The sequence below is a fragment of the Stenella coeruleoalba genome, assembly GCF_951394435.1.
Source record: "Stenella coeruleoalba genome assembly, chromosome: 6".
NCBI classification, from domain to species: Eukaryota; Metazoa; Chordata; class Mammalia; order Artiodactyla; family Delphinidae; genus Stenella; species Stenella coeruleoalba.
The window spans coordinates 33,745,697-33,770,374 of NC_137151.1; the positions used below are offsets into that span (position 1 = coordinate 33,745,697).

A 24,678-nucleotide genomic window follows, 5' to 3' on the forward strand; every position below is an offset into this window, starting at 1 on the left:
TAAAGCATTTTGAGCTCTTCTGAGATAAATGATCTAGGAACAAAAGGACCTCAGCTCATGCAGAATAGTCCTACCCTGATATTACAGCACTTATGGCTCAGCCTCTTACGGCTCTCTCTGGATGGATGTGGGCAGGGATGGCTGAGTTACAGCCTGTGTGATGTGTCATCTAATTGTGCATTCAAAGACATGTTATGAAATTACTAATCATGGTTGAAGAAGATTTCAAATGTAATGTGTGAATCAACATACACGGAAAACGGGAGAGGCTGCCTTGAGGACAGCTACTTGGCTGCCCCCAGAAGGGTGTCTTCTCTGTCAATTGTCCCATTTTCAGCAGGCCTCAACTCACAGATGTTTTGTCCAGGTCTCCACCCTGTAGATTTGAGATAGGCGAGTGTAGACTTAAGAGGGAGGTGGTGAATGTGCTGATAAGTGCTACTGGGCTTTCTGAAGCTGTAACAAACTGGATTGCTGGCCATATTCTCCCAAGTGAAATTTCCATTTCAGATTAATAATGCCAGCCGGCTGCTCCTGAAGACGCAGGCGTCATAGTGTCGGCACAGGCACTGCAGAGCTCCAACCTGCATTCCTTCCCCTTCCGTCAGGTGTCACAGTATTGATCAGATTGCCTCCCCTACCCCAGTGAAGCACCTTCTACGTTGCTTGCTACCCTCAAGTAAAGGCTAGGCTCCTTAGAGTAGAAACCACAAGTCTTTTGTGGAAATCCAGTGAACCTCTTACTAGCCTGTCTCACCAGTTTCCATGATCCTAGTTCTGTCCTCCTGCTGTCCTTCTTTCATGTCTAATTTCCCACTAATGCTCCCTCCTGGAACGTCTTCTGCATCTTTGCCCTCCTCAGTCTTGGCTTGCTGGAGTCATAGCTGACCTTAAAAGCCCAGCATGAGCAGAAGTTGGCTTTGACCTTCTAGCTTCCTGGGACCCTCTAGCTGAACTCTCTGGGACACTTCATCACTCTGTTTTTGCACCATGAGTTCTTTGGGAACGTGCTCACCTACTAATGCAAAACAAAGCTTTTGTCACTGTCACGGTCCTGAAACCACTCATCATGCGCCTTTCTCAGGGCAGGGAGCATGCATTCATTCACCAGATGTTTGCTGGTTCCAACGTCTGCCGCCCCACTCAGCACCGGGATGCAGATGACCCAGCAGCCATGGACCCTGCCCCATGGAGCTTACCTTCTAACAAGTGACACTCTCCACCTTTTGTTGAGTGCCTACTCTGTGTTAGACACTGAACTAAGCGCTTTTTTCCCCCCCGTCATCTTTACCACACGTTCCAAGAAATGGGTTTTTCTTATCACCATTTTACACATGAAGGATCTGAGGCTCAGAGGTGGTAGATAATTTGCTCAGGGTCCCACAGCTGATAAGGAGCAGAATGAGGTTGTGAAGCCGGGTCTGCTGACTTCCAAGTTCATAGTCTTAGCCCTCACAAGGATCCCTGCAGGTGTTGGCACCTGAGTGTGAGTGAATCAGTGGAGGACTGGGTAAGTGTTGCATGTCCTGTGTCTTCCTCTTTCATGATACCGTGTTCTGTTTCTGCAGATTGAGCCGTACATGCCGTATGAATTCACGTGCGAGGGGATGCTACAGAGAATCAACGCTTTCATCGAGAAACAGGTAGGGCTCTTCAGAAGTCCATCTGTCCTTGCTGTGTCCTATCTCCTGCTACCCCAGAGGACTCTCATGAACAGTTAAGAGTTTACCATGTTTCTGTGCTTATTTTCCTGATTTGGAGGACTCTACAGGCTAGAGAATGGCTTCTTGAAATTCTAAATTATGCACTGTCAAGGTCACTCCAAGGAGTCAGTCTGTCCTTAGGGTAAAAATGTTCTTTATGATGGTGGAATGTCAAATGGAAACTTAAGGGAGAGACTGGATGGTTAAGATGAAAGCGTCCTTCACCATCAGACCTGTGCCCTGCCTGGGTTCTAGGGGCCTAGCAAAGATTTGGGTCGGCAGGGAACAGAGAGATGGCTCAATATCTCTTTGGTAATTCCAAATATGTTCGGACTCTTCAGTGATTTTCAAACGTTTTTAAAAATAGGACCCGTTTTCAAATGAAACTTCACGTGAAATCCAAGTATATAAAACAGATAAAAGCAGAAGTTCACTTCCAAAGCAGAGGAGGGTTCCAAGGGTCCCACCACCCCGAACAGAGTTGGGAAACTATGTCTTGTGCCAGTAGAAGTAAAGGCCAAAAGTGTCATTGCTGTCGTTTTCAAACATTTTCATTCCGTAGGCTTCAAAAGCAACACAGAGCCAGAAATAGGCAGACTGAGCACCCCCGTGGGTAGGGGAATATGAACTCCTTGACCAGATGTCAGAAATAAGGGGCTCCTCTTAAAAGACAAAGCAGAGTGTCTTGGGGCAGTCATGCGATCTTGACACAATAGGGGGTGAGGACTCTGAAGGCTGAAAGTAGAAATGGCATGTTGAAAGTGGAAGTAGGTGCAGACTGCAGGCCAAGGCAGGTTTCAAAGGAAAGATTTGAGGCCACAGACCGTGGTGAGCAGCAGACGACCCTGAGTGCAGCCGCTGGACGGGCCGAGCCAGAGGCAGAGGCTTCAGGGTGCCAGGTTTGATGTTCTGAATTTTTGTGAGTGGCAAGAAGGGAGTGCAGTGCAGCCAGCCGCCTGGGTTCCAGCCCCTCGCCAAGACTGTCTGGTTGTATGACTGGGATGTGTTAGTTTCCTCCCCTGCAAACTGAGGATAAAAATAGAACCTCATGGGGCTGACGGGAGGATTAAATGAGCCTAGTACATGTGAAGTACTCAGAACAGGGCTAACACATACTGCTCAGTAAAGACGCACTAGTGATGTTACTATATTATACAGTATTGTATTATATTCTTGTGTATTATTATATCACATAATATATTCTACAGCGTTAGACTTTACCACAAGAGCTGAGCATTGGAATCACTATCTCAGTCACTCTTCACATGACACCCAACTTAAGAATGACAGTATCATCATCCTAACTTGAGCAGCCCTTTACGTACAGACTTTATGCCAACACGTCCCAATGCATCATCTCATTTACCCTCACAGTCATCCTGGGAGGTGGCAGTCATCACCCCGTTCTCTGGATAATGGGAACAGAGAGTCTTAGTCGCAGGGCTTAGTCTTGGAATCAGGGTTTGACGCTGGTTTGGTCTGAGCCCAGGCCTGCACCAGCAGCATTGCTGTGGGCCCGGGTGCTGGCACCTGTCCCAGAGCTATACTTCCCATCTTCTTTGATCTCAAGGAGCTGCTGGCCCTTCCTGAAGGTGCAGACAGGGCGGCCGTGGCCTCTGACAGTGAGATTTAACACATCACAGCTTTAACTACCCTCCAAGGAGGCCAGGATCCTACTAGGATCCCTGCAGCTGCGTACGGAACCAACTTCTGCCTTTCCTGTCTCTGCTTCCTCTCAGGGAAAATGGTTACTCACCACCAGGTGTAAAAAGACTTTTTAAACTTTATATTAGAGCATAGTTGATTTAGAATGTTGTGTACAACCTAAATCAATCAGGTGTACAGCAGAATGATTTCGTTTTACATGTACATATATCCATTCTTTTTCAGATTCTTTTCCCATGTAGGTTATTATAGAATATTGAGTAGAGTTCCCCGTGCTATACAGGAGGTCCTTGTTGATTATCTATTTTATATATAGTAGTGTGTGTATGTTAATCCCAAACTCCTAATTTATCCCTTCGCCACCCCTTCCCCTTTAGTAACCGTAAGTTTGTTTCCTATGTCTGTGAGTCTGTTTCTGTTGTGTAAATAAGTTCATTTGTATCATTTTTTTAGCTTCCACATGTAAGTGCTATCATATGATACTTGAAAAGACTCTTTATCACATTTATTTGAAGACTGTCTTTCTTTCTTCCCTAAGATTCTTGAATCCCAGCCAGTCCTTAGAAGTTCTCATGTGGCCTGTTCTCTGTGAATCTATTACTAGGTTTCCTTTCAAACAGGAAGATCCCGTTCCCCAAACAGACCTTGTCAAATACTCTGTGATTCAGGGCCACACCTAGCTTGTTCCCCTTGACATCCAAGTGCCTAGCCCTCTGCCGGGCACAGAGTAGGTGCACAAAAGCCGAAGACATGAATAAATGAATGAGAAGGGGAGTGAGTGTGTGTGCTTTTTTTCCCTATGTGCCAAGAACCAGGAGGCTCATTTTGGCCCTTATGATTTGGAGAGCATCTTTTTTTTTTTTTTTTTTTTTTTTTCCCCGTATGCAGGCCTCTCACTGTTGTGGCCTCTCCCGTTGCGGAGCACAGGCTCCGGATGCGCAGGCTCAGCGGCCATGGTTCACGGGCCCAGCCGCTCCGCGGCATGTGGGATCTTCCCGGATCGGGGCACGAACCCACGTCTCCTGCATCGGCAGGTGGACTCTCAACCACTGCGCCACCGGGGAAGCCCCCAGGGATTTCTTTTTTGCCTGCTGTTGTTTATTCATTCATCCTCTCTGAAAATATTTGTCAGCTGGAGGGGGCTGCAGACAGTGCTGGGAGTTGGGCAAGAAGAGGTGTCAAAGGATGAGGCCCTATCCTCAGGTAGCTTGAAGGTCAAGTTCACAGGCGATGCCGCTGCCATTGGTTACATCTGTAATAGTGACTACCCAGGTGCTTTGGGATCATGTAACTCAGATGCAGGGTGCGGATGAGGGAGGGGAGGGAGAGTCTGTCTGGAAGCACGCTGCGGGAGATGAGTCCTAAAGGCAAAGTCGTGGTACAGAGAGGTCGCGATGCAAAGGCCTGGGGGTGAAAAAGAGAAATGGTGGTGAATTATTGGAAGCTTGGCTGTGACTGAAGAGAGAGATGATGTGAGAGAAGAGGTTGGAGGAGGAGACACATCATGAAAAGATGCTGAGGCTCAGCTGAAGAATTCAGAATTTGTTTCTGGGACAAAAAGCTAAAGAAAGGTTTTAACCCAGGAACAGGGCAGTGATGCTCTCAGATTGGTGCTTTAGAAAAGTCATTCTAGGAATCTTGTGTTTGGGGCATTTCTTACTCAACATTCTCTCAGTGCTGCTAAATGAGCAGTAAAGGGGCCTATTTGGAGTTTATCCCAGGCCTCTGGGGACGGTTTTGTCAGAGCCATAATGTTCCCCCAAACCAGAGGGAAATTAGGAAGCCAAGACCCCACTGGTTCACAGATTGGGTCTTCTGCCTCTAACGATTAGCCCCAGGCTCTAGTGTTTTAGAGCTTGGGGTGTTCGTTATTTTTGCAGCCAAAAGAATATCTTCAAAGAGCAGTGAGGGAAGAGAGCGGTGTTCCTGGTATGAACAGGAAAGCCTCAAGCTCCGAAGGGGTGGTGGGAGCATAAGCTTCCCATCTCTTAAACTGTAGGAGCATCGCAGCCCTAATTGGGCTGATCTCTGCCTTCAGAGTCCTCCATGCGATCTGCTAGGGGAATAAGGAAGCTTTTATCCCAGAACCCTTTCAAGGTTGTCCATCATCCTCACCCCAGGCAACAGGAGCCAGAGGAAGCCAATTGACAGCAATTGAGAAAAGCCCCAGGTTTCAACATATACTCTGTACAGAGTGGTCGATAGCAGCTTGACCTACCCTACCAGCCTAGGCAGCACCAATGGGAACAAATCCTGGCTTTAGGAAAGCCACTTGCTTCTTCGCTTAATGCCCTTTCTCCCTTTACTGTACTAAAAATGTTGATTTGGATTGCACACTCTTTATTTATTTTTGTAATAAATGTATTTTTTTATTTATGGCTGCACTGGGGCTTCGTTGCTGTGCCCGGGCTTTCTCTAGTTGCGGCGAGCAGGGGCTACTCTTCGTTGTGGTGCGCGGGCTTTTCACTGCAGTGGTTTCTCTTGTTGCAGAGCACAGGCTCTAGGCACGCAGGCTTCAGTAGTTGTGTCACGTGGGCTCAGTAGTTGTGGCGCACGGGCTTAGTTGCTCCGCAGCATGTGGGATCTTCCTGGACCAGGGCTCGAACCCGTGTCCCCTGCATTGGCAGGTGGATTCTTAACCACTGCTCCACCAGGGAAGCCTTGCATGCTGTTTTATATCAGCTCTCCAAAAGAGGCACTTGCTCCAGCAGCAGGAGTGTGTGCCAAGAAGAAAAATCCTTGTAATCTAAGATCAGGAGCACTCTTCTTCCCTAACCTGGGTGTGTCCAGGCCTGTTAAGGTTCTCCTTGTGCATTTCTTGGGAAAGACTTAGGTATTTGCCTCAGGCTGGAGAGTAGAGCAAGTTCTTGGCGATGTTGAGATTGATTTCTGAAAACCATGCACATGCTCTTCAGCCCTATTTTCTACTTTCTGTAAAGACCCTGCAAATACTCTACAAGACGACTGTGCTCATATCATTTTGCAAGGAGCTGTGTCATTTATGTGAAAAGCACTCTGGAGATACGGAGGGGAGAAAAGTGTTAGCTCCAAGAGCCTCAGTGGAATCAGCTTCAGCTCCTGGGAAATCCGGCTCATCGGGGCCCATCCCGAACTCCATGGGGCATGTTCGAGCCTGGCAGTGAAGCTGATTGGCAGGGTAGGGGGAATGGTGGAGTTGCCAGCTTGCAGGGGAAGAGGAAAAGGCGTAGAAACAGGGAGAAAGTTGGCAGTCACCTAGGAATGTTTCCTCTTTTGAAAAATCAGTGGTTGCTGTTTGCCCAGCCATTCCTGAACCCAGAGGGACTGGGTGGGTAATGATTTCATCGCTGGGCCCTGCATTGTGACAGCCAGGTTCACATCCTGGCTCTGCCCCCACTGTCTCGGTGACCTCCGTCAAGTTTCTCATCTCTCCGTGCTGTTTCCTCTTCTGTGCAATGGGGATACTACTACCTACCCCGTAGGGCTGGTGGAGGAATCAGTAGATGAATACATGTTCAAGACAAAGAACAGTGCTTGGCACACAGTAGGTCCTCTGAAAGCCTTAACTCCTTGCTGCTGCAGGAGCCCAGAAACCAATCGAGGTGTAGTTTTTTAAACAGCTTCATTCAGGTGTAATTTACAGACCCTAAAATTCACTCCATGTAAAGGTACAGTTCAGTGACTTTTTTTTTTTTTTTAGTAAATTGATAGACTTGGGCAGTTACCACCACAATCTAGTTTTATAACCTTTCCATCACCCTAAAAGGCTCTTTTGTGCCTATTTGCAGTCAGTCTTGGCTTGTTCCCCCAGCCCCAGGAAAACACTGACCTGTGTTCTGTCTTTGTAGATTCTCCTTTCCCGGAGATTTCTCATCTTAATGTTTGTGAGGTTCACGCATGTTGTAGCATGTGTTGGTACTTCATTCTTTTTTCACTGCTGAATAGTATTCCACTGTATGGATAGACCACGGTTTGTTTATCCGTTCTCCAGTTGGGTCGTTTCGTCCTTTGAGCTGTCGTGAAAAGTGGAGTGTTATCTTGAACATTCGCATGCGTGTGGACGTCTTTTTTTGTCTCTCCCGATAGACTCCTAGTCGTAGAAGAAGTTGAAATGTGGGAGGTTTATGTCTGACTCTTTCCGGGTGAGCTGGTTGGCTCGTTGATTTGCAGTGTAAAGATCATCACAGAGATGAGTCACCACAGCTCAGCTCCACAGCCACCTCCTCTGTGCCCTTGTGGAAATGGAAATTCGCACCCACTGCTGGGGATCAGCCCCAGGGGCCACCCGTGGACAGAGCTCACTCCGTTTGAGGACAGCACAGGCTGAGGAGGGCAGGCGCCGGCAGGCACCCGGAATGTGTTTAATCCAGTCACAATGTATTGGACACTTTTTCTGTGCTTGGCCCTGGATTTCCCAGCTATAAGATAGCTGGCTGAACTTGGCCCAAACCCCAGTTTCATGGCCTTGAACCTACACCACCACCCCCTTTTCTTTCTTTTTTTTTGCAAATTCCTGACCTTACTTCCTTTAGATCCTGCCCCCAGACCTGTATCTGAACCTGTCTTTTTGGTTCCAGACAATGTGCGTTTCTGCAGAAATCTACTTGCACGTGATATGTCATGGACGTAGTAACTCAAAGGTTTGGGCAGACCTCCACTCTGGGGGTGGGGGGTTTGTGGAAAAGATCCCACTCCATGCCACGGAGAGGGAGGCACAAGCCAGCCCGTCCACCTGGTGCTTCCCTCCTAGGGAGTCGCCTCCCTCTTCCCCCTACCCAGTCTTCTCCAGCTCTTTTGGTAGTTGATAAATAACGTTTTCTCCATGCTGCTGCTTAGCCTTTGTTACAAAGGCAGCATCCTTACTTCTTTTTCACAGTTCATTGTGTTCATTGGTTCCGAACATTACTTTTTCTCATAAATTTGTTGATTAATAAACCTTTCTTATTATAGTTACTCTAGGAGAATTTCATAGTCAAGCAAATTTAGGGAAATTTGGTGACTGGTTGAAATAATTATTAGAGAGGGATGCAGATGTTCGGTTTCTAAGTGGGCTTGTTAACCAGATTGGAAATTACTCTTTATGTCTCCTCTGGTTGTATAAAGCTTCTGGGTTAGAATATTATTCTTTTCTACTTCTACTATCAAAGCCCCACGATGCCAGAACCCTTCAGTGCAGTTCAACAGCTCTTTATTGAGCACCAGTTATCTGCAAAGCACCATGTTTATGATAAGCCACTAACTCCTATTTAGCCTACAAAACCCAGCCCAGAAGTCCCTATTTCCTGGAAGCCTTCTCTGATTGCTACCCCTACCCTCCTTCCCTTCCCCAGAGTTAATAATTCTCTCTCTCTTCTCAGTGGCCTTTACACCCTGTTTGGACATCTGTTTTGTACTGTTCTGTCATTTTTTAAATGCCAGCCTCTCTTACTAGATGGAGTCTTTGAACCCGGAGACTCTGTCTCATCCACATTCTTATTTCCAGCACCCAGCATAGGCTTTAATGATCATTTGTCAAGTTTTGAATGGATGCATGAGAAAACCTTCAAAGCCACCCTATGACATGAGCATTTCATGGAGGTTTATTGGACAAAGATGTGGGTCTGGCCTGAGGCCGTTCTCTCTCTCCCGCACTGTTGCGTGGCCTCCCGTCTCTCTGCTCCTGCTTCTTCTCCTGCCTTCCGTTCTCAGCTCAGTCACTCCTCTGCCCCGAACTCTCCAGTAGCTTCTGTCTCACTCCAAGGAACAGCCAAGGCTTTGCATGGGCCCCCAAAGCTCTGGGTACTCTAACCCCTGGGACCTCCCAGACCCCATCTCCTCCCATCGCCGGCCCCAGCGTGCACACACTGCTCGAGCTGTGTGCAACTCCCTGCTCCTCCTGGAACCTGCTAGAAGCTTCGCTGTCAGAGCCTCCGATCTTGCTTTGCCTCTGCCTATCATGTCCTTCACACACACTTGCATGGCTCACGCCTTTACTTCCTCGGGTCTTTTCTTGAATGTCACCTTCTCAATGATGACTTATCTGAATACCCTCTTCCCCAACCCTCTTCCCGATTCCTTTTCCTCACTTCATTCTTATTTAGAGCAATTATCACCTTTAATATATTACATATAATTGATTTCTGTTGTTTCTCTGTCTCCCTCACTGAAAATAAGCTCTATAAAGGCAGGTGTTTTTGGTTCCTTTTTTTTTTTTCCAGCAAGTCACCCCCAAGGCCTAGAAGAGCCAACCCATGGTGTTGCATTTATCAGGCACTTTTCTGAGCACTTTACACATTATAATTGACTTAATCCCCTCGACAGCTCTGGGAGGTGGCCGTTGATGTATTCTTCATTTTACAGTTGAGGAAACTGAGGCAAAGAAAAATTACGGAGCTAGCCAAGAGCATTCAGCTGCTAGATGGAGAGGCTGAGATTCAAACCCCAGCGGTTCGAGCCCCAAACCCTTAGGCTTTTCTGCATCTTAGCAAGTATTTTATTGAATGAACAAATGAACGAGTGAGTGAGCAAACAGGGAGACAAGGCGTGTCGGCATTGCCCTGATAGCTGGTGCTGAGGCTGAATGAAACAGAGGACCTCCAGCTTTCTGCGAGCACCCAGTGGGGCTGGCACCTGGGGGTGAGAAGAGGCTTATGACGGGCTGCTGCGTCAGTTGTGCCCTCCAGGCAGCTGGGCAAAGGGATGCCCCTTGTGGGCGATTGTCATATATAATCCAGGCAACTCACCTTCTCGCTCTGGACCCTGGCAGCAAATAAGGGTCTTCCTTGGAATGTTATCTTTAACATCTGTAGGTACCTTCTTAAGAGTCACGTCTTTTTTTTAATCTGACAGGAGTTATGTAAGGACAAGTGATATTTTCTCCATTTTCGATGTGAAAGTGGGCAGAGAGAGCTTGAGGGGCAGCTATGAAGTCTCCTAGCTGGGGGCCAGAATCATAACTGAGATCCCCACTCCCTCCTGCCTTACCTGGTGTCATAGCAACTAAGGACACCTTCAGGCCTCCATCTGTTCAATTTTATCACCTTCAGGCTTTCCAGATGGTTCACCAAACCTTAAGAAGGGCCTGCTGCTCTTGGCACCATTTCTTTTTTTTGTTTTTAATTTATTTGATTGAAGCTTCGTTGATTTACATTGTTGTGTTAGTTTCTGGTGTACAGCAAAGTGATTCCGTTATACATACATATGATAGTCTGCATCTGCTAATCCCAAGCTCCCAATCCCTCCTTCTTCCACCCACCTCCCCCTTGGCGACCAGCAGTCTGCTCTCTTTCTGTGAGTCTGTTTCTGTTTCATAGATAAGTTCATTTGTGTCATATTTTAGATTCCACATATAAATGACATCATATGGTATTTGTCTTTGTCTGACTTACTTCACTTAGTATGATAACCTCTAGGTCCATCCATATTGTTGCAAATGGCATTATTTCATTCTTTTTCGTGGCTGAGTAGTATTCCTATATCTGTATCCATATCTACCTATCTATCGTCCAACCACAAGTTCTTTATCCATTCATCTGTCGATGGACACGTAGGTTGCTTCCATGTCTTGGCTATTGTAAATAGTGCTGCTGTGAACACAGGGGTGCATATATATTTTTGAATTAGTGTTTTCTCCAGATATAGGCCCAGGAATGGGATAGCTGGATCGTATGGCAACTCTAGTTTTTTGAGTAACCTCCATACTGTTTTTCATAGCGGCTGCACCCAGTATACATTCTCACTGACATATTTTCACTACTTCTAAACAGTTACCTGTTTAAATACAGCTTTTAGGTTGTTTCAAGTCTTCTGCTTCTCTTCTAACAATACTGCTGGGATTCCTGTGTCCTGTGTAGGTTTCTTTGCCCAATTGTGTCCCATACATCTGGGGTGAATTCCTACAAGTGGAATTCAGAGCCCAGGATCCTAACCCTAACCACTGGGTACCCCTGAGGGCTAGCCTGCCCCCCAGAAAGTTACACAAACATGGCTCTTCAGGGCTCCTGCCCTGACATCATCTTCTGCAGGTTGGGCGGCCCCGGAGATTCAGAAGAATTTTACTAGGGTTCCATCAACATCGTGCAAGCAGAGCAAACTCTGGTTGCCAGTGGTGCATGAGTTTCCACCCTCAGTACCTGTTCAGGGTCGCTCCAGGCACAGCTGAGATGAAAGCTGGGGTCCCAGGCCAGAGAGAGTTCCCACTCCGCACCTGCCCGTTCCCTGGTCCCACTGCGTCTTTCTCCTCAACACTCAGCTTCATAACTAGGCTGCCCGTTCACCATGCTGCACAGGTTACTTCCTGGTCTTCCCCGCCCGTGACTTCCTTGGATGTGTTAATTTCCTGCGCACCCTCCAGATCCTAGGAATGACCACCCAGCCCCATCCTGAGCATGCCACCACCTTCCATGCCTCGGGGTGCCCCTCCCTGCAGGGATACCAGCTTACTTGACCTCCTATCACACATCCTCAGACTGTTTCTCTAGCCGTTGAATCTGTGTGTTACAATTGTTTCCAACCAACAAGCACTGAGCCTCTCTCAAGACCACGACCCCGCAATAGTCCTCTCCCAGATGCCTGCAGACCTCTCCCAGATGCCTGCAGACTCCTTGCTGTGCTCCTTTGCTTCCCAAAGTTGAAACCAGCACTCACAAAACAGTGTCATATTAGGTAACCGCCAAATTAGGTAGACACTGAAAATGTCTTTGGAATTAGGGCGGAGGGAATAGAACGGCTGGTGAAGGTGGATCTGGAGATGGGCTTTCAAGCGTGGAGGCTTTAGCTCGATTGCATCATTGTAGGTGGCGGTACGAACGAATAGCCCCCGTTACTGGCAGACACAGTGCTGTGCACAGAAAGCCAAGGCCAAGGCCGTGTTCTAGCTGAGCTGGGTTCCAACCCACGTCTGTCTGGTCCTGCCTCCTGCCCCTCACTGCTCTCCCATGACCAGGTGCCCGGCCCCCTTGTTGGGGCTCGTTGGCAGACTGGGGACCCCCCACTTGCATCCCTGGTCCCTTGGCTGATGGTTTCATTGTCATTCCAGGACTTCTGCCATGGGCAAGTGATGTGGCCGCCCCTGAGTGCCCTGCAGGTAAAGCTTGCTGAGCCCGGGCAGTCCTGCAAGCAGGTGTGTCAGGAGAAACAGCTCATCTGTGAGCCTTCCTTCTTCCAGCATCTCAACAAGGACAAGGACTTGCTGAAGTAAGTGCTGGAGCGCGGGAGAGGCAGCTCAGCCTGCAGCTCGCCTCTGGGTCAGAGCTGGGTTGCGAGGGATGAGGTTTTCCTTTCTAGGCTCGTGGGCTGTTGGAATAAGATGCGGAAAAGGTTATAGCATGATCCCACCGCCCCCCTCCACCCAGAGAAAGTTGGCCCAGCGCTTTTATTGTTAAGTAGATGAGGTCACCTGGCCTGCTGATATATTTAGAATTCAAATAGGGGTGTTTTGTTTGCATAAATAACGGGAAGTCGGGGCTTGGAGATGGCGGGAGGTGTTCGGTTTGCTAATTGGTACCCAAGAACCATGGGAGCCAAGATGGGCACAGAACCACAAGCACGGACGGACCCGCCCCTGAGGTCCCCTGGCTGTAGCTAGGTCCGCAGAGTCAGGGAGTCTGGAAGAAATGAAAAATACGGGCAGGGAGCTAGCACAGCACTGCCCGCAGCAAATTTCCCTGCCACCTTCCCCTCCTGCAGCCCCATCTCCTTTTGTGCTTTATTCCAGCCCCTTTGAGGGCGTGAGCAGGCCTGGCTTTGCCGGGTCCCTGAGCAGGGGTGCAGGTGCAGCAGTGGGATCACAGGCCAGAGCGAGCCAGGAAGGACCTTCTCTATTGCTGGGATTTCTTTTCTCGTGCTGCTTGTGTTACTTGCAGTCACACCATTCATTTCCCTTTGCAGCGGCATTTTGAGTTTGGTGTTTGCACTTTCCAGGTTTCCATGTGAAGTTTCTTCTGACCTCTGACTCACGCCCCCTGTCAGTGCTGAATCTGTTCCTCGATATTTATCACACCCTCCCTGGGCCACAACCTGGTTAATTACCTGTCACCCCTTCCCAACCTTAAGAACTCTTAATGCGGTGTTTTCCCCTGAGGGATTTGCTATCCCAACCCTAGATATTCCGCACAGCTGTGGTTCTGCCCCAGTCTTTTTTTTGTTACATCTTTATTGGAGTATAATTGCCTTACAATGATGTGTTAGTTTCTGCTTTGTAACAGAGTGAATCAGTTATACATATACATATGTCCCCATATCTCTTCCCTCTTGCGTCTCCCTCCCTCCCGCCCTCCCTATCCCACCCCTCTAGGTGGTCACAAAGCACCGAGCTGATGTCCCTGTGCTATGCGGCTGCTTCCCACTAGCTATCTACCTTACGTTTGTTAGTGTATATATGTCCATGACTCTCTCTCGCCCTGTCACAGCTCACCCTTCCCCCTCCCCGGGTCCTCAAGTCCATTCTCTAGTAGGTCTGCGTCTTTATTCCTGTCTTACCCCTAGGTTCTTCATGACATTTTTTTTCCTTAAATTCCATATATATGTGTTAGCCTACGGTATTGGTCTCTCTCTTTCTGACTTACTTCACTCTGTATGACAGACTCTAGGTCCATCCACCTCATTACAAATAGCTCAATTTCATGTCTTTTTATGGCTGAGTAATATTCCATTGTATATATGGGCCCCAGTCTTGAAGAGGATGTTTAAGGAACAGAGTGGGGACTTCCCTGGAAGTCCAACGGTTAGGACTCCACGCTTCCACTGCAGGGGGCACGGGTTCGATCCCTGGTCAGGGAACTGAGATCCTGCACGCCGTACGCACCCCCCTCCCCAAATAATAATAATAATAATAATAAGGCACAGAGTGGACTCAGGGCTCGCGGCTTGCCGGCCCCTGTTCTGGCTTCACACCCTTCTGGAGCGTGGTTGGCCACCGTGCTCATCCATGCCTAGTGCTCTGAGCTGCCCTGATCCTGCCTGGAAGTCTTACTACCTTCAAGTGTGGTATAAAACCCTTTTTAGAGAAAGCGCGTGGTCTCTAGCGTCGCGCCTACAGGGATGCTCTCCTGAGTGGGGATGTGAACGATGCTGTTTTTTCTCGTTCTTTCTACGTGAAGACCCGGATCAGAGGTGGCCTCGATTCCACCATCAGAATAAAGGCCAGGCCAGCAGAGTCGGTCGGCGGCCTGCTCTGCAGCCCGTGGAGCCTTGTGGGAGGGAACACTGGTCTGGCGTCTGTGGAAAGCCCTGATGGTGCCAGAAGCTTCCATCTCCAGAGCACGTATCCCAAATTCTAGGTCCGGGGGGAGCTTGCCACTCGCCCCTTTTGCAGACGGCTCCCGTAGCAAAGTGGCTTTCTGAGAACCCCGAGTGTCTCCCTCTGTTTGAGCGGAAGTCTGGATGCACTGGGGGCAGACTACAGAGCGTCTACACAGAACTGTCTACGTGCAGCCGCTGCCCCAGCGCTGGAGGAGGGAACCCGGACGGGACCCTCAGCAGCGGCGGCCTTCCTGGCCAGGCCGCAGGCGGGGCTCCCGGGGCTCGCTCTCAGAGAGCACGGGGCCCACCACAGCCCGCCCGTCTGCAGGCCCAAGGGCTAGGTCCCGCGGAGGCACAGGACAGGGAACCAAGGAACCAGTTTCCTCTGTCCCCAGCAATGTCCTCACCTGTGAGATGGGGACAGCCCGGGTAATGATGAGAGAAGATGCAGCTGGTGCTGCAGGCAGAGCAGAAAAGTCCTGTCTTGCAGAGAGCTTGGGCAGCGGGGCAGGCCCGAGGCCACCAGGCTGAGGCCAGAAACGCCAGTGCCCTGCCACCTCCCTGCCCACCCCCACCCCCACCCGCCACCGTCTTCCAAGCTGAGCCCAGGGAGCAGAAGGCCTTGCTGTGGGGCGGCCGTGGGGTTACTAAACGCCCCTCCCACCCCATCCCCTTGTAGACACGTGGGTTTTCTTCCTAGGAGGCTGCCGCGAATGCTGAGTTTGCAGTAGAGCCTCCTGAAGTTAATTCTCTGTGCGCAGGAGCCCTGGTGAATACCTCGCCTCTGCACTTGTAAATACTGATAACGTCGTGAAAGCCCGGCTCTCTGGCGCGTCTGTTGAAACCCTCTTCAGTGAGGCAGTCCTGGCTTATTCGTGTTCATGGCCTGTTAGCAGCGAGCTGCTGCTCTTTCTTCTCCAGCTTGGGGCCTGGCTCTGAGTTTAAGCTCCTCTCCGTCTTCGGGTGTCCCCGGCCTGTCCTCGCTCTGCAGTGTGACCTGATGTGACTTAAGTACAGCCCTTTGGAGCGTCCCGTGCTGTCGTCTTGAATCGGGGAGTCAGGCAGGGCGAGGTGGGAGTGATGGAGAGGCGACCACAAACTCCTGTGCACGGAGCATGCGTGATACGGGTGGCATCCAACCTGACCCGGACCGGGGCCGGAGTGGCCGGAGGACAGAGGCCCCAGGCAGAGCCAGAGTCCGGGCTGGTGGGACCCAGGGCGGGCGCACCTCGGCTTCCGAAATGGGAACGTGCGTTAGCGGCAGGCTTACTTCGTGATGTTGCGACCTTTACAGGTTGTACCTTCTAAAAGATTCATTTATTGAGTGTGGGTTGGTTGGTTTGAAGAACAGGAATTCTAAGCCATGAGGCCTGGACTGTGAGCTCGTGGGCACCTTCGGAGGAGGGAGGTGGCCCTGAGTCAGAGTGGTGACGAGGGAGCTTGGGGAGACTTGGTGGATACGAGGCGGGGCTGAGGAGGATGGGGCGGGGGAAGGAGTAAGACCGGCCGGTGGGTCCTGCTTCCATCCCTTCATCCTGAGTGGGGCTGCGTCGGGGGAAGGGTGGGCGGCTTCCCTCCTCTCAGGAAATAGGCAGCCCCACGGGAAGGGGGGCTTTGCCCTTCTCTTCTTCAAGGGCTATAAACTCTACACTAAGGGCTGAGGGGCCTCGGAAGCCCCAGCTCCCATTCTGTGAGAGAAGCTACTGAGGCCAGCTGGAGAGAGGTGAGGACCACAGGGGCCCACAGAAAGGAAACAGCACAGCGCGCCACAGGTCTGAGCGGGGAGTGTGTGTGTGTGTGCGCGTGTGTGCGACACAGACATCCCAGGAACAGAGAGGCAGAAACAGCCACACGCACGCCCTGAAGAGGCGAGGGACCACGGCAGAGCATGACGATGTGCTCCAGCCATTGGGAAGGTCTCCTCGGCAACAGCTGAGGACTGTGGCTCACTAGCTCAGCAAGGATGCTGGAGGGGCCTTCCCGACCGCCCGGGGCTTGTGGGACGGAGACCTGCAGCTAACAGAAGGTAGAGCTCCCCGGGGTAGGGGGTTGGGTCACACCCACGGGTGGCTCCGGTGCCCCTCAGCTAAACCACTGGGGAGCTGCCTGGGGACGGGTCCCCTGTGGCTCCGGGGAGCGCCTGCTGCTTGAATGTCTCGTGGTCATCTCTGGGCATCGGCCCTGGGCCGGCTGCTGCTGTTGCAGCCTCGTGGTCACGGGCGCACGTGCTCGCACCCCAAGAGGCCAGGCCTGGAGTCTGAGTCCAGGAGACCAGAGGCGGGAGGAGGGTTTCTTCCTGGCTCCTGGCAATTCTCCCCCTTGCCTCGGGGTCTCAGATGAGTTGTGGAGATTTCCACGCTCCTGACGAGCAGTGTACCAGGCAGATGGCTTGAGTTAAGACACAGCAGCTGCTGTAATTTGCCTAAATAAATAAATAGCATGAGCATGAATCTGGATCCCAGCACCGCATTCCATATGGCAACTTTTCACGCACAGTGGAGCTCTGGAGACCCCTTTTTGTGTTGGCCAGGAGGAGTGTCCTGTGAGGGAGCTGGTAGCCCCTGTCTCCGGCTCGGGTTTCCTTAAGACCTCCACGTCCCGCCCTCGCCATGCCCTCTGGGTGCCTTCGTCTCCCGGCTGGCTTACCTAACATCAAGGGGTATCGGGCCACTTAGAGAAGCTGCAGAGCTCCCTGGTGACTGCAGTAGCAAGATGGGCCGGTGCTGCCCTCCTGGGCACCGGGAGCCAGGCAGGCAGCCTCGGGGAGCTCACCAGAAGCCCCAGCAGATGCACTGGGAACCACCAGGAGGGCAGGTGGGCCCCGGCAGTTAGTTGGCGGGAGGAAGAAAAAAGAGGGCGCAGGAGTAATGGGGGCGCCATGTGCTCTTCCCCCGACACTTGGAGGCTTTCCAGAGGCAGCAGGAGACCTCAGGTTCCACATCCAGATCCCCTCCCTACCGGCAAGAATCAAGACTTCCATGAACAAAGCAAAATAGAGATGGTTGGCACGTGTGTAAGTTCTCACTGCTGGGCAAAGGAGGAAGGTGGCATAGCCCAGCCAGCGTCGGCCGGGGCAGGGTGTTGATGGGAATCATGATAGGTCTCGTGTGTTGAATACTTCCCAGAGCTAGACTCTGCCAGCTGCTCGATAAGCATTAATTTAATCCCTGGACCTTCCCTGTGAGGGAAGGATTCTCTCTCCCCATTTCACAGAAGAGGAAACAGACACAGAGAGGCTCAGTCATTGGTCCAGGGCCACACAGCTCATAAGAGATGAAGCCAGGACTCAGACCCAGATCTGTCTGGCCCTCCTATACCACCTTCTCTGAACTGGTCCCCACCAGCCATGTGGGGTACAGGGGACAAGGTGGGTAGGACCCAGGTACCCCAGGTAAGAGGAGAACTTACGTGGCTCTTCTTTGAAATGAGGCCAACACGGTTGGAAACAGAAACATCCGGTTCTCCTTCGCCCCCCCCCCCCCGCCCCCCAGGCTGTGGTCCCAGGCTGAGAAAGCAAAGCCACAGGGGTCTCCAGCCCACAGAAAATTCACCTGTTGGGAGACTACGGCACAGGGGCAAGAACACAGACCTGGGATGATTCAGTCCCTGCTCTGCGCACCCAGAAACCTCAAGCTGGGGACAGGGCTGGGGTGGGGGTGTTACTGTTGCCACCGTCCTCCAAGGTCCAGTGACTCAGGTCCAGGACGGCACCTTCCCCGGGAGACCGTCTGACTGCTGTCCAGTGGGGACTAAGGCCATGTAACAGGGGTATCTTGAAGCCATTAATTGAGAAAATTAAATATAGTTTTTAAAACACATGTAAATAATGCCTATCTTTCCCCCAGTCTCACTCCTCAGAAGTAAACATTGTTAAGTCTTTAGTGTGTAGTCTTTCATGACTTCTCTCCCTCTCCCCCCTCCTCCCCCCGCCCCCCGTCTCTCTCTCTCTGTCTCTCTCACTCACACACACACACGCGCGCGCGCGCGCGTTGGTACACCGTACATCCTGTCGTTACCTGCCTTACTCGAGGACAGCTCTCATGCCAATGCTCGCATTTCCACCTCTCCTCTGTCAAGGGCTGCATGTAACTCTGATGGTACAGATGAGCCAGAGTTGATTCAGCCATTTCCCACTTGCTGAGTATTCAGGTTATTTCCAGTTTTTCTCCATTACGGACAGTGCTTCGCTAAGCAGCCTTGAACACATAGGCCCACACACGTGTCCAGGCTCACACATGACTTTCTCGAGCCTGGATTTCCAGAGGTGAGAGAATGGCTGGGTCAGAGGCTGGCTGACGTTTCATTTCTACTGCAGGAGCCCCGAACGAGCTCCCCACGCCTCGGACGGTGGACAGGTGGAGGCAGGGGTGAGGACGACCCCTGCATCCCTAACCCCTTTCTCTTCCCCCGCAAGGTACGAGGTGACCTGCCAAAGCTCAGAGATGGCCAAGGACATCGTGGTGCCCTCCTTCGACCCCAAGAACAAGCACTGTGTGTTTCAAGGTGACCTCCTGCTGTTCAGCTGTGCTGGCGCCCACCCCAGGCACCGGAGGATCTGCCCCTGCCGGGACTTCATCAAGGGCCAGGTGGCTCTCTGTAAAGACTGTCTCTAGCAGCCACCGGCTCGTCCCCGCACGCACTCTCCTGGGGAAGACGGTGGGCAGAAATCATTCGGGGACTTTCGCCAGAGCCTGAACTCTTTTGGCGGGAGGTCTCGATTTGGTATTGCTCCCGCTGCGGTCGGAGGATCACAGCGGAGTTCTCACCAAAACAAAACGAGAGTCGACGTCAGGCCGGGGAGCCTGGCTTCTCCCTGGCACAAATTCATTTTTAATCTTGGAGGAGCTACTGTAGGGAGACTGTCTATGCAGCTGCTCCAGGGTAGAAAGAGAATCTCAAGATTCATTTAAATGAAACAAAACCAGAGGAGGAATTGAGCTAGTTGGAAAGGACTTCGTATGGGAACATTCCTAAACCCATTAACTTATTTATTTGGGAGGGAGGGAGGGGGAGCTGGGGAGGGCAGAGAGGGATTGATCACGCGTCTTGTAACTTCTTCGATCTTCCTCTGTTGGCCGTCCACCTTCACTATAATATTACTACTGTCTGCTTTGGGCAGGGTGCCCTGTGGGGTTGGTGGCATGCTTAAGGGCAGCTATGGGGACCTAGCTCCTCGAAGTGGATGGTGGCAGAACAGAACAAACCTTGTGTGCTTGCCACACGGCAGCTAGGGCACAGGCAGCCCCTGGCGTGCGGGGATATGCCTGTGTGGTCCAGAGAGCCCACGGGGACCAAAGATGGGCTGCTTTGCAGCGAGAGGCTCCTTTCCTCTGTCCCACCCCATCCCCAGCCGAAAACATACTCGCACCCAAACCCACACCCACATACAACCTTGACTGTAATTTCTGGTTAGGGTTAAAAGAGCTACCCTTGGAGCTCTTGGAGGCCGTGCTCTTTGCCCCTTCAGAGATTTGTCTTCGAGCTGAGATTTGGACGGGAGTGAAGCTGGTCTTAGGGACCACCAGAGCCGGGTTCTGGACGGATGGGCTCGTGTTGTATTCCCTCTAATGTCTGATGTCACTGAAGTCCAGGGAATGGGGCTCTTGGTGAACCTGATGCCGGCTCGGGGAGCAGGGGCAGGCCAGGATGCATGTGCACTGTCCTGGCCCCTCACCTGTGAGTGTGGGTGCGGCGTGCAAGGGGCAGGAATGTGATGCTGGCTTCTACTCCAGGCACAGGTATTTGTGGGGGGCGGGGGTGGTGAGCCGCTTGGCAGGTTGGACCAAACCGTGGAGTCACCCCCCCAGCTTTTGTGTGAGTTCCCCCCGGTCCTGCACACCTCCACCCCGTGCCTCAGTGCTGTGCGTGTAAGCGTGTATGTTTCTGCGATGCCCCTGGCATCTCCGTACTGCTAAGAGCGAGCCCTCTTCTCTCTCTGGCAGAATGGCCCCCTTATGAGTTGTCCCGTGATCCGTCCAGACCTCACTCATGCTTCTGAGTGCCTTGGTCGCCGAGCAGAGCAGCTGGGCAAGGCTAATGGCCTGGGTGGGCCTTCGGGACATGAGGTTGAAGTTGGAATTCTGCTTTCTGAGGACCAGATGGAGTGTGGAGACTTGAGTTATGGGAAGTTAGATTCCGCCTGCTTCTAGATTCTTCTTGGGTGTAAAATTAATATCGAGCACACAGCCAGCCATTTTTTCTTAGACCCTCTGTGGGTCTTAATTGCACCTCCCATCTTAGAGAATGGAGGGAGGGAGGAAGGGCAGCCGGGGTCTCCCCGACCCCATAGGTGGCCCACATGTGCCAGGGAGAATGCTGGCGGGGAGGTCTCTCTGCTCTGAGCGCGGATGCAGGGGCCCGCCCGTCACAGCCTGGCTGAGAAGAGCAATAAGGATGGAGGGTGCGAGTGCCTGGGTGCCTTGAAGCTTTGCAAGGGCGGTTTCCCGCAGTGGGAGTGCCATCCCTGCTGTGGGGAACAGCTTTTCCCTACAGATGGGACTCCTGGCTGCAGCCTCGCTGGTGGCAATTTGCTTGAGGGCCCAGGCCTGCAATTCCTGGGCCGGTGCTGCCCTCTTCTGGGCTCTTCTGGGAGCTTCCAGTGCTGAGGACGTGAGTGCCGGCGTTTGACCAGCAGGGGGAGCCGGCGGGCCGAGACCAGTTTCCCACTCGGCCAGATAAAGCCATTTTGCGAGACAGCTGTTACAGCCAACCCAGGAACTCTGAAAGCAAGGAAGTTGGAAAGCCCTGTTCTCAGAAAGATGCTGTGCCGGGCTTGTGTTCCAGAAGCTGCAGGATTGTTTGCTGGCTGCCCGTGAGCTCAGGGACTCTCCGCCTTCTGGAGAATTCCTCTTCTCCTCGTCAGGACTCTAAGGTCAGGCAGCCAGGAGAGCACCTCCCCAATTTGAAGATTCCTGTGGCTTCCCCCCATTTCTAGTAATGGAAGTAAGCCAGAGCTCTCTGCCTGCAGGGCTGCTGCTCCTGGGGCAAAGAAACCCACACTCCAGTTCTTGAGGGCATTATGAACAGAGGCGGCGACACTGAATGTATACTGGCTCTCAGGCCTCCACACACGTGGCCCAAGTCTGGTCAGCGACCCAAGAGGACATTGGGATAGGGACCTCCATCTGCCCTGCACAGGAAGGGGTGCGATTCCTGCCTGCCCTGGGAGAGAAAGGCACCTCTCAGAGTGTGGTCTGGGAGCCTTCGATGGTTTTGCCGATGCCAATCTTAATAGAATCCTAAACCAATTAATTGGTAATTGATGACAATTCCACAGGGAGAGAAATCCCCAATCAGGATTAGTGTCTTCTTGTGCTCTGAGCATCTCTCATCTCTTGCCTGGTCTTTAGTTTTCGTACATTTTTTTCCTAAAAGATTTGGGATTTTTTTTTTTTCCCCTCCACTGTGATCCTAAGTTCTTAAAAAAAAAAAAAAAACTCGAGGGAAAACATTTAATTTATTAAAGGAGAGAAAGCTTTCCTTTGAAATGTAAAAGACTTTCGGGAATAAAAGTTCCTGAAAGGGGAAACACTTCTCCCGCCAGTAAACACCTCATTTATTTCTTGTATGTAATTCGATTTGCACAAGTACAATTGGAGAAGTTTTTTTGCATTTTTGCTTAGATTCGGTTTTGTCACTGCTTATAGTTTACTTTTTGTGTGTTTTGCTGTATGTTTGGAGATATTTCTTTGGTGATATTTATTTTTTCTCTGAGGTGCCTTTTCACTTTCGGGTTCGTTTTCGGAATGTGGGGTTGGTTTTTGGAATCTGGGTTTTGTTGAAGGAAGCTAGCAGACTCCTCCAGCTTGGAGATAGGACATGCCCTGGCATCACTGCGGGCAACTCAGGCTGGGCGCCGGAAATGCCCTCCAAGCCCCCCCCCCGGGGGGCCATAGTGTAGGGGCACATACACCCCCATGAAGCCATGAGAACCCCCAAGGTCTGACTTCCTCCAGACCAGCCCATACTTTCCCAGGCTGCTCGGCCAGGTCTTTGGGTTTGGGGACTGCTGGTTGACACGTGCCACCCCGGGAGCTTGGTGAGGTCTGGCTGCAGCAGAAAACCAGCCCTACCTGAGGGGTTGCACTGAAGGGAAGCAGGCCCTGCTGAACTCATGGAAGCACTGGCCCAAAACCACTTCATCTGGTTAGCAGGATGAAGGGGAAGAAATACGCACCCCCTTTTTTTGTTTCTTTGGCAAACGTGGGGTTCGATAAAAGTGACTACTCAGCTTCCCGGTAAGCTCACTTTGGGGCGCCCCAGTGCAGCTCACTGGTAGTGAAGCCACGAGTGTGACCAGGTAGACAAAACTGTTCTGTTTATGGGTGGATTTGTGCTTTTTAGACCAGACCAAGGCAGGCCACCCCGTTCTCCGAGGTGGTTTACCTAGATTGTGTATTTAATGGGAACATTGCCACCCTCTCCCATGCCCCCCGCAATTCTTGATTTAAAAAAAAAGGTCTGTTAACGACAGGCTCAGTTGTGTTACTCTCCCATGCCTGGAATGTTGTATTTATTGAAAAGTATTTTCATTTCTACACTGGCTTCACTCTAACCCCATCCATCCCTATGGGGCTGCAGAGCACCTTTGTGTGAAGAGCTGGATGGATGTAGAGAGATTCAGACTTCTTTAGGAAGGTAGGAATTTCCTAAAGCACAGGGCGGGTTCCTTTCCTTCTTGTGGGCTTCAACAAAAAAATGGAAAACCAAGTTTTTATAGCAAAAGGCCAAATTAGCTGTCTAGTGTCCGATGCAGAAAAAAACTACCCTAGCTTTCTTAGCACTTAGGGTTTTTGTGAGGATTCAGTTTAGCAGTGAATTAGCAGTGCTTAGCAGTGTCTGGCATATAGTAAGCCCTAGTGAGTGTTAAATCTTGTTGTTATTCGCCTTTCGTAAAATTCGAGAAAAAAGAGCTGAGCTCACTTCCTAGCCTTGATTCAAAAGTAATACCTACGGGAGAATACTCCCAAGTTGATAGAATGTTGTAGGACGTAGTGGTGGAAGATACCTGAGTCCTGTGTCCACCCTGCTGGTTAAAATGCACTGACTGGAAAATATGCCTGACTGCAGCCCCAGATGGAACTGGGCCACAAGAATTAGCAAACTGAACATAAGAGGGTGACCTCTGGCCACATGCTGCGGACCGCACCCCACTCAGCTTCTGGATCCTTCCAAGGTTTTGCTTTGCAGAACTTGGTGAGCTGGAAATTAAAATGAATTCTCTGACAGACTGTCCCCTTAAAGTTACCCATCTTTCTCTGAAATGCAATGATAGAGGCGTTTCTGTTTTTTATTGAAGGGGAAAGGAATGACCAATTGAACTTAATCGCTCCCCAGGAAGCCCCTTTTGGCGCCCCCTGCTGGCCAGGGTGGCTCCTGCACTGTCCAGTCCAAGAGGATCAGGCTCCCAGGCTGGTTAGTTGTCACGTTTCTCTCGCATTAAAGGTTATTCTATGGGGGTGGCGGGGGCGTCTTCAGAGCTCCAAGAGGCTACTCGGGGCTTAATGTTGTTTTCCCAGATCACCTGAATGTCAGTTCGCTTTTTTTGGGGGGGGAGGGGTTGGTTTCAGCCTCTTGCTTCCCTAGATAGGTTTAGAGTTGTATCTCCTCTCCTATCTTGGCCCTATTCTGCATAGATTGCATTTGTGGAAAATGGAGGACTATGTTGGAGTCTGGTGTCTTTTTCAGATCCTTTGGATTCTCTTCAGCTGAATCAGCAGTCATTTAAGATCGGAACTTACCTTCTTCAAAGCATCATTTCCTCTATTCTTCCCAGATCTTGTGGAGCCTTCAGATTACCCCCCAGCCCCCCGCATCCGGTGAGGCACGACAAAGGGATGCAAGGGCAGCCGTGCGCTCGTGCGTCGGGCAGGGCCCCGTCTGGGTCCGTGGGGGGCAAGGGTGGTCCTGGAGGCTCAGAGCCTTTGTGGTGCTGGAGGGCTCCCTGGGCCAGCCGGCCAGGAACCTAGCACAGGCAGCCACCTCTGGCACAGCTGAGATGGAGCAGACGTGGGATGCCTTTGCTCACCGGCCTGCCCGGGTATGAACAAGAGTGGAAGTCTATGCCAAAGGAGATGGTGACGTCCTTTCTGCTGTAGTTGCTGTCACAGCC

The 24,678-nt window shown here is 51.2% G+C and overlaps 1 protein-coding gene across 7 annotated transcripts in view; it reads left to right on the forward strand.

The window, feature by feature from the left end:
- MGAT5 (alpha-1,6-mannosylglycoprotein 6-beta-N-acetylglucosaminyltransferase) overlaps window positions 1-19,540 on the forward strand; it is a 581,503-nt gene extending 561,963 nt beyond the window's left edge. For all 7 annotated transcript variants that reach the window (XM_079924992.1, XM_079924993.1, XM_079924998.1 and 4 more), the window contains 3 exons: window positions 1,569-1,643; window positions 12,364-12,521; window positions 18,982-19,540. In XM_079924992.1, coding sequence (XP_079781118.1) covers window positions 1,569-1,643; window positions 12,364-12,521; window positions 18,982-19,180 — 432 coding nt within the window. In that variant the 3' untranslated portion in view covers window positions 19,181-19,540. The remainder of the gene's footprint in view (window positions 1-1,568; window positions 1,644-12,363; window positions 12,522-18,981) is intronic.
- Window positions 19,541-24,678: the final 5,138 nt, after the last annotated feature.